The sequence below is a fragment of the Astatotilapia calliptera genome, chromosome 15 (genome assembly GCF_900246225.1).
Source record: "Astatotilapia calliptera chromosome 15, fAstCal1.2, whole genome shotgun sequence".
In the NCBI taxonomy this organism is placed as follows: domain Eukaryota; kingdom Metazoa; phylum Chordata; class Actinopteri; order Cichliformes; family Cichlidae; genus Astatotilapia; species Astatotilapia calliptera.
In genome coordinates, this window is record NC_039316.1 from 36,868,642 (window position 1) to 36,878,451 (window position 9,810).

The 9,810-nt window shown below is 40.5% G+C and overlaps 1 protein-coding gene across 3 annotated transcripts; it reads left to right on the forward strand.

The window, feature by feature from the left end:
- Positions 1-2,291: 2,291 nt before the first annotated feature.
- Positions 2,292-9,776, forward strand: LOC113006722 (serine/arginine-rich splicing factor 11). 3 transcript variants are annotated; one of them, XM_026142856.1, is made up of 12 exons: positions 2,292-2,683; positions 3,731-3,864; positions 6,495-6,604; positions 7,174-7,263; positions 7,361-7,407; positions 7,499-7,629; positions 7,797-7,878; positions 7,986-8,099; positions 8,314-8,403; positions 8,581-8,652; positions 8,734-8,911; positions 8,994-9,776. In XM_026142856.1, the coding sequence occupies exons 1-12, from the start codon at positions 2,562-2,564 to the stop codon at positions 9,195-9,197; spliced, it is 1,374 nt and encodes a 457-aa protein (XP_025998641.1). In that variant the 5' UTR covers positions 2,292-2,561; the 3' UTR covers positions 9,198-9,776. The 3 variants fall into 3 exon arrangements, with proteins under 3 accessions (XP_025998641.1, XP_025998643.1, XP_025998642.1); XM_026142858.1 differs by lacking the exon at positions 2,292-2,683 and having other exon boundaries at positions 3,797-6,208; XM_026142857.1 differs by lacking the exon at positions 2,292-2,683 and having other exon boundaries at positions 3,801-3,864; positions 6,089-6,604.
- Positions 9,777-9,810: the final 34 nt, after the last annotated feature.

Here is a 9,810-nt window from a genome sequence, read left to right on the forward strand (position 1 = left end):
CTCCTGCAAGAGTAACAAAAACAAACATCTGCTTTAGTTTTAAGCTTTGGCGTGGACCATGAAACTAAATATCACCTATCAGCCAAATCTACGTGAAGCATTAAGATTGATGATCTATTCTGGCTAAGCCATTAAAAGATCTTATTTCCATGGTCTTATAAATTCATCTTTGAATGTTTTTCATTTTAATTTAATTTTTAATTATATAGCACCAAATCACAACAACAGTCGCCTCAAGACGCTTGAGCACTGCTATTCCAATCCTGGGATATGCAGCAAGATCCAGAGTAGAGTCGGTGTTGGGCGGCATTATTATATTTCAATAATATTAGCCCCCTGAAAAACTGACCATACCACAAACCACTGCTGTGCTTTAACTTTGTAATGCTCAAACTGAGGCTTGTCTTTCAATGTGACACAACAGTGCTGTCAGTTGAGAAAGCATCACGCCAAAAACAAACAAAATCAGTTTATAATTTAGAAAAAGAATTGTTTATGCCCACAAAGCAGGAGATGGATACACAAAGTTATCACAGTGTTTTCAACTGCGAAGAAACAGAAAAGTGAGAAGTTGCATCAAAAAATTCAAAGAGAGTCACAGAGTACAGAACAAGCCTGGCAGCCTGTGAAAGGTTTCAAAGACTCTGGAAAGAAAACAAGTGAGAGATGTGTCTAAAGACCCCAGAACAACTGCCAAGGCACGAGTGAATGACTTAGCCAAGTTGGGAATTGTATTCTCAAAGAAGAAAATCAGCAGAACCCTGCAAAGGAATTGGACTGCATGGTTGAAGATTAAGAAAAACTTGACTTCGGATGAACAGATATCCTTAAGACAGACTGAAGTGTACTAAGAATAACCCGAAGAAAGATTATGCATAGTAGAAGCGTGTCAGGTGAGAAGAAACTAGAGCACCGAAGTAAACATTACAGGCTGGTCTGCACAAAGCCTGTGGGTTGAACTGAAGACCAAAGTCCATGCCAAAAGACCATCAAAATCTAGAAACTCACCAAAGAGAAGAATAGGCTGGGATTGTTGAAAACTACAACACACTATTACCACCAAAAAAAAGACTATTATCATCAAAGGAGCTATTAATTTTGACCCCGGTAGTTGTTTGTTAAAGTAAGATCATGTAGACATCCCAAATAAAACTAGGGTGCTTGGAAAATCTGCTAAACATTCCTTGTCCTGTTTAACAGCACTTAGGAAATACTTAAAAAGGCAAAATCTTTCATATAGGGGCTAGTAATTCTGTGCTCATCTATGCGAGTGTCTTGATTTTAACATGTTATTCTTTGGATCAGTGCATTACATAAAGAAAATAAATCAAATTAAATATTGTTGTTGGGCAAACAGTGATTATATTCAATGTAAACACCAACTCTAACTCCAATGATACAAAATAAAACACAGAAGTGCATCCACTTGCCTGTCTCATGTTCTTGATCTCTGTGGTTCAACCATATCAGCTTATCCAGGGAGTAAGCTGTCCTGAGATCTCCTCGGTTTAAGTGGCAGCTTCTGTCTCATTTACTAAATTGCCTCCTCACGTTTTGAAAGCTAAAACTAAGACTAACACTACGGAAACCTGTTGACATCCCGCCTAAAACGGGTGCTAAGCTAGCCAGCAACGTGCCTAGATGTGGGTCGTTGAGTAGCCACTACAGCGATGATTTTCCAGCACACACATCAAGAGAATTAATCAGGGTTTGCTTGTTAAAATTTTCGCTGTATATGCGCAAATCGCTGTCGCCTGAAAACGATTTGTGTATAATAGCATAGTTTAGGGTAAGGAGGTAATAGACTGCACTAACATCAGATGGAGAAGCCACCAGCTAACAGCCTAGCAACAGAATCATGTGACACAACCTTAAACACACCCACCTGGTTTCAGCCGTATTCCGACTCGTGTTGCCTTTATGTGGTGTAGGAAAAAATAGAGCTATTTACTCTCCAGTGCATTTCTCGTTTCAGCTTTATGAAACACTATTTCGTTTATTTTACAGAACATTAGTCAAGTTTATTTATATATCACATTAAAGCACAACAGACTTTGAGAATTACCTCAAAATGTTTAATTTCGAGATAGGCATCAATACATTTGTGTGCACTACCTTAGATTCCACCTTCAAAACCAAAGTGCCAGGATTTTATTAGTAACACAGTGCAGTCCACTATGATCAATATAATTTTACTCCATCTCTTGAAAAGATCAAACGTACGGCATATATTTTTGACCCTGTGACGACTGTATATGGAGGAAAAATTCTTAAGTACGATTCTACAAACAGTACCTGAAGTATCCAAAGCAACCTCACGACAGTTTGGGCAGTGGCATTGTTGTTCTGTGCTCACTATTGTAGGGCTGTCCGGAGGAAAAAAAAACCCCCCAAAAACAAAACAAAAAAAAAACAGCCACCATCTATCTTTGGGGAAGATGCTAGCTTTTGTGGTCGCCTGATGTTTTTGTAGTTGTGAACGTTTACGGTTTTTGTCTTTTCTGTTTAAGATTCGGGGACGCTGCTAGCATATAGCTAGCTCGACTATAGCACTCGCGAAAATGAATTCCAACACGCACGTAATCCAGGTGACAAACGTTTCACCGAGTACGACGTCCGAACAAATGAGGACTCTGTTTGGATTCCTCGGAACCATAGAGGAGCTCAAACTGTTCCCGCCCGAGTGAGTATTGTGAATTATGAACTGGTAAATTATCCTCCACTATCTATGGCGGCTCACGCGGGGCTCTTGCTGAGGCCTACAGCATCGAGCAGGCCTCGCTGCACGGTAGTGCTAATGCTCCCGCGTCTTTATTGAACGTGGCAACGCTTGCTTCTTTCAAATTAGATATGCATGTATTTAACAATACTTCAATTCTTCATCCATACGCATCTGCCGATTATCACATTTGTCGATTAAGCTATCAAAAAATTGGTAATCGTTTGTGTAAGCCTGTTATCTAACACATACACGGTAGGCAGCTATACATCCTGTTTATCGAGTTATCTGTAATCTCTCCGTCAGAAAACAAAGTCATAAAAATATACACGGGAGAAATAAGCATGAATGGCTTAATTTTAATAATCACCAGAGTTGCTCCTAATTATTTTGATTTCAAGTGGGACTTATGTGGCAGCTTTTCGTATAAAATGAGCTGTTGATTAGCATCCTAAACCAGCGACAGTGCAAAAGAACAACTAATTATGACTCTTAATGAGCAGTGGGACATTTGGTTACACGCCTGGTTGAGCTAAATTGGAATATTTCCTTAGGTGCATGCTTTGTTTAGATCCACAGTGGACAATAATGAACTACAGTACACACTGCACAGTGTTTTCTTACCTTAATTCTCTCTGTGTTGTGTTTTCTCTGTTGAATTACACGTGGCTACTGGACAGGTATGAAATAATCAAGGTGGTGATTTTCCGGGTAGATGTAGTTGTAACAATTTAGTAACTGTTTGAAAGTTTGATCGCCGCCAGTTTTATACCAGTATTGAGTTTTATCCTCATACTGTGGTGCTAAGGAGTGCAACAGGATCAGAAATGGCTGAAGAAAAAGGTTGTGTGTCACCTCTGGATGATACTGTGTTGTACTATGCAGAGGATGCAGGGAACAAGAGTCACTCCTGTGCTTTCTTGTCCCTGTGGACACAGACTGAGTATGAAGAAGGCATGTTGTCTCCCCTTGTTTGTATTCTTTGCACAACCTATCTGTATTTTCTTCCAGTGACTCTCCCTTGCCTGTGACTTCACGTGTCTGTTTTGTAAAATTCCTTGAGGCTGAGTCCGTGGGAGTTTCCCAACACCTGACGAACACAGTCTTCGTGGACAGAGCCTTGATCGTGGTCCCTTTCGCTGAAGGTGGGTATCTGTTTTATTCCTTTGGCTGTGGTCATCTCTGAACGTACGTCATAATGCGTAGGTGTATTTGTTAGACTTGCAAACACTAGAGACATTGAGGTTTCTGTTTTTCCTACTGCCATGAGAAAGCAGCTAAGCTTTTCAGTGCTTGGCATTTCTAGGTATGTAAAAGGGAAATGTACATTTGTGTCTGTGTCTTACAATCTAGCTGTAAACTTCTCTCTCTGTTATTTGTGTTGTGGTTTTCATAGTGGACAAGTCATTTGCAGAGAGCCCCTTCCTTGCTGGCTGAAAGTGGTCCTCTGATGCCATCAGGAGATTAGAAAAAATAATGGCACCAATCGCAAGCCCCTTCTCTCTCTTGTTCTGCAGTAAAATATTAACTTTTTTTTCTCTCTGTTCAAGGCATCTTTTTTGAAAAAAGAAAAAAATAGCCTCACAACTGCTTAATCAAATTAGGGGATTTGGGAGGGTGCAGGGAACTCTAATGTCCTCACATGTTGAAAGGATTTTTTATATTCTCAGATACAATGTGTGTCATGTAGTAGGCATTCACCAAACAAGGGATACCCCGAGCAAGTAGAATAGTGTCAAGGCAATCCAAACATATCGGAACCATTTCTGATCCTCTGTTTATATTTTAACCTTCTGCGAATTGAAATTCGGCAGCAATGTGTTTTAATGTTGTCTTAGATACTGTGAAAGCCATCAGATCCACAGTGACATAGCAGTAAATGCTCTGCACATACACATAGGTGTTTCGGTTATTGGTTGATTTGATCATGTTTTTAGGATCGGCTTGGGTTGGGCTGTGATGGTTGGATCGCAAACTCTAGTCCAGTAGGTGCAAGAAAACCAGGAAAAGAGTCAGGGTGAAGCTCCTGAAAACTGGTCTGATCAGCCTAATAAGAGAAAACACCTGTGTGGATGTTGAATCCATCCCCTTCAAACACGCACACAAGTCTCCAAACTGAACTGACTTTTTTTTTCTTTTTTTTAATGTAAATTTCTTTAGCTGGAAACGTATCACACAGCTACATTAGAGGGAAAATATGAATACTGGATCAAAATTTGGGTCTGTTTCCTTTTGTTAACACTAATCAGACTTTAAACCAATAAAAGAAGAGAAAATGTTCGGGACATCCCTACACCAGCACAAAGCATGCCAAATAGAAGAACTAATCAGCTGTGCATGCTAGACTAGATTTTTGAAGGTGTTTGCCATCATCTGAGTTTTGGCCAGCGGGTGTTGTGGCAGTTAATTCTGATTTGGCTTTTGGTCATAATAAGCACAGAAACTGCCCTCGGCATTTACTTGCTTTATTTTCCAAAGCCTTGTATTACTGTTATTACTATAAATTACTGTATTACTGTAAATTTGCATTCCAAAACTTTCACTAACACAAGAGATAATTATGGTTTTAAGCCTCTTGATGTTGCCGTAAAAATGCATTTTTATTAACTTAATTTTTTTAATTGACCCTCTCCAAACATGACTCTGAACGAGTTGAGTGAATCTCAAGTTTAACAGTGGTGTTTCTTTTGTTGTTGTGTTTTACAGTTCTTTTTCCTGGTTCAGCCAGCCCTATTTACCAGGCCCCGCTGAAAATGCCACCAACAGTTTTGTCTTCTGCAGCCTTATCCTGTTTCTCAAGTGTCCTTTCTGTTGTGTGCGTGGGTGTGCGTGGGTGCATGTCTCCCCCCTCTCTCTCTCTCTCTCTCCCTCTCTCCCTCCCTCCCTCTCTCCTCCCTTCATAATGTAAAGAAACATGTCAGATTAAAAAATAGCCTGTTTTCAGATTGCACAGCCATGGATGATCATCTCATGAGATTTTTTTTTCTGTCATTTTTACCGTTTGGTTCTCTTCAGCTTTGGGAATATTTTTCTTATCACTACCTTTGCTGCCAATAGCCTGTAATTGTTCAGTGTAGATTATTGTTTATTTACTATATTTTTTGTGACATACTGTTGGCTAAAACCTGTCAGTACTGTATTTGATTAGCAGTACTTTACCTGGTTGTTAAGTGTTTTTTGTGGTGGGGTTGTATAAAAAAAACAAAAAGAGAGAGAACCCACCAGAAAAAGGCTAGAAAAGGTCAAATGAGTAAGCCTTTTCTGTTTTTTGTATTGGTAATGGTAAGTGATGTTGAAATGTACCCTTGTGTCTACACCCAAATCATGAACTTTGTTTTCTGTATCTCAATGTTTTTGTGTGCTTTATAGCGAAGCAGCCGGCGCGAGTCGCTTGTTCATAAAACATCTAATGAAAGTTGAGAGCACATCCCACGGGACAACTGGCTGTGCTTGCTTACGTTTGGTTCATGACTTAAAAAACAAGTACAGGTGATAAAATCTTGGCAGTGTTGACCACAGTGTGTATTGTGACTTTGAAACTTATAGCTGCTAATCCTACAATCATATTCACAACAAAGCAAAACAGCAACAACAACAACAACAACAACAAAAGTCAGGGATCAAGATTTACAGACAAGACAAAAAAGTGGATTTTTGTTTTTCATTCTTTTACTACAGTGTAGTTAGACTGAGGTGGCTTGTCTGCAAGTCTTGTCTGAGTGTTGTCGACGTCGTCTTTGAAGATGTACTGAGATGTTCTTGGTTTTTCCTCCAGGAGTCATTCCCGATGAATCTAAAGCTATGTCGCTGTTGGCTCCAGCCAATGCTGTGGCAGGAATGATGCCCGGTGGAGGCCTTCTTCCGACACCGAATCCTCTGGCATCTGTGAGTTTTTACATTTTCACATAACATATCATACAATAATATTTAACTGTTATTTGATCAGGGGAAAAAGATATTTTAGATGTTGATGATTTTCTAAAACTGCTCCTACCTTCTCTGCAGCCATCAATCAAAATTTAACTTGGAAAAGGGCATGAATCTCCCTTATTGCAATAAACAAACACACAGCAGGCTTTTTTTCGTCTTGGTGGGGATATTTGGTAACATTTATGTCTAAAAGCACAGTAATTCATTCAAACTAAGCAAGCTGCTGGTGGTTCAGAGTTAGCAATGCTACTATTTGATCAGATTTAGCTACTGGACCACAGATTTTGACTAGCAGGTGCTTGGAGCCTGCTGAACACACTTTTCTCTGATCCGTCACAAAGCCTTAGGCCCATTTGCAAGCACCCCTCTTCTTTCTAAAGCACAATTATCTGAAAATAACAAAAACAGTACATCTGAAAGTATCCTATTAAAAAAAAATCCCCCCTCCAAAACGTTACATAAATAAAGCGTGCTATGCTTTTTACCTCTACAATATATTCTAGTGTCTATGCTCCACATTTCAGATGGGAGCGACACCATTTGGCGGTCTTGGAGCTCCTAGCATTGAGCAGATGGCTGCTATGGGAATGCCCGGACCGAACATGAACCCCCAGGTGAGGATCAGTTACCTTCATAGCGCCGTTTAAGTTCAAGAAAAAAGTTCTTAGTTCTTAAAATCATAGTAATATCCTTGTCTTCCTTTCTTTCCAGGCTCTTTCCGCAGATTTCCTGAAGCTCATGCAATCCATGGATCCCAAGTAAGAAAAGTGCAGACACAGACGGGTTGTGCAGTCCAGTCAGCATACATATTTATTTGAGCAGTGTCTAAATAATTGATGCCATTTGCAGATTGAACCTTGCAGCTGGATTGAACTTGAGTCCAGGGCTGAAGGCTGATGCATCGAATAAGGAGATTGAAGAGGCCATGAAGAGAGTCCGAGAGGCCCAGTCTCTTATTTCTGCAGCTATTGAACCAGGAAGTGAGCACGGTTTCAAAGCACGCTTCAAATATAACTGTACCAGAAATACTTGCTTCATATAGATTACGTGTTATCGGAAATTACTTCTCAGTTTACCTGTTTATTGATGTTTAGAGAGCAGTAAGTAAATGTATAATACATGTATAACTTTGTCTTTACTGTTGCAGGTAAGAAAGATGACAAGCGCAAACATTCCCGCTCCCGTTCGCGTTCACGGCGTAGACGAACCAGATCTCGTTCAAGACACAGGTAAAGATGCGTCTACGGCAATGTCGGGTGAAGCCTTTTTAGTTTCATAATTAGTATATTTTTGAATATTAATTGTTTGTAAATGTGCTGCTGCTTATTTTGAGCAGACGTTCGAAGAGCAGATCTCGGCGTAGGTCTCATTCAAGGAGCAGGAGGAGGTCCAAGAGCCCACGGAAGAGGAGGTCCTACTCCCGGGATCGAAGCCGTCGCAGTAGATCTAGGTCAGCTGTTATCCTGAGGAGCAAAATGGCTCCTGTGTTTCATTTCATTCAAAGTGTGCTTGGAGACCAGAGGTTGATCATTTCAAAATTGAAATTTGTCAAAAATATTTTTGAGCTTTAGTTTTTAACGTTGGCAGTGGGCAGCTCCAGGTTTTGAGACTTTTCAGGCATGAAAATGTTTGGTAATGTTTTTGTTTGCTTTCATCTCGTACAGAGACAGGAGGAAGGAGGAGAAGTCCAAGAAAAGATCCAAGACTCCCCCCAAAAGCTACAGCAGCGCCAGGAGGTCTCGGAGCATTAATCGGTGAGTAGTCTTGAATACGGTGTGATAATATGATGAAATGCAGGTGAGCCAATTTACAGTGTGAAAGACCAGAAGCTCTAACTCTTCTATAGACAGCAGAAAATCAAGTAAGTCCTGAATAAATGATGAGGATGTTTTTATGAATGTTACTTATTTTTACTCCTTTGTGTGTCTCAGGAGACACAGGCGAAGTCGCAGTGCTTCTCGCTCCCCTAAGAGAAGGGTCTCCAGGTCTCCGTCCCCCAGACGGTGAGCTTTCTCCATCTGATGTACAATGAAGTTTATTTAATTTTGAGTGCCAGTTTAAAAATATTTTTGTTCTCTTTACAGCCACAAGAAAGAAAAAAAGAAGGACAAGGACCGTGAGAAGGAAAGGGACCGAGACAGAAGGGAGGACAGGGACCGCAGCAGAGACGAACGCGAACGCTCCAACAGTAAGAAAAAAAAGAGCAAAGACAAAGAACGAGATCGGGACCGCAAGTCCGACAGCGAGAAAGGAGATGTTAAGGTATGTAGAGCAGGCACTGTTTAGAGACAGGTGGCTGGATGCATTACTCTACTCGTCATTAACGTGATTAAATGCGGCACAGGTGACTCGGGACTACGATGAGGAGGAGCAGGGTTATGACAGCGAAAAAGGAGAGGAGGAGGAGGACGAGAGGAAGAGCGACTCTGACTCAATCTCGTCCCCGAAAAGCCAGGAGGAGATGGAGAGATCTGAGGGTCAAATCCCCAAAAAGTCCAAACTGAATGGAGATGATCACCACCAGGAAGACATGGAGATGAGCGACTAAAAACGTCCAAACCAGATAGCATCGTCTTTTCACTGTCCTTTTTATATTTTTAATATAGGCCACGATATGTCTGTGCCTGATCGCTCCAAGTTAAACAGATTTTGTCTTAACTGTAGAAACACTGCAAAGGAGGGTGGGCAGTGGGGTGTACGGAGGGGAGGGGGAGGCAGAACTTTTGTAAAGATATAAGAAACAATTACTAAAATATGAAGAACATGAAACCTGGTTTTAAATTGTCATTGCTGTACTTTTTAAAGATTTTGTCATTGGAGTTTGTTTGTCTTTCTGACAGTAGAATACGCAGCGTTTTCCTCTAAAAACGCAGCATCTGTAAATATTTTACTGGTCAGGACTTTGTCCTCATTCACACTGCTCGTTGTTTGCCACTCACCGTTTTATTTTTTCCAAACGAACCGTTTTGCTTTAACTGTGTAACACACCCAGCTGTTTCATCTCTACTGACCTATTTACAACCCTTTATTATTGTACATTGTAGATTGAAATGTGTTGTGACAATGAAATATGTTGTCTGCAATAGAATTTCCAAAGGACACAAATAAAATTGGGGTAAACTGTCAAGTTGCGCCACAAGGGTCCTTATTTTGAAAAATAA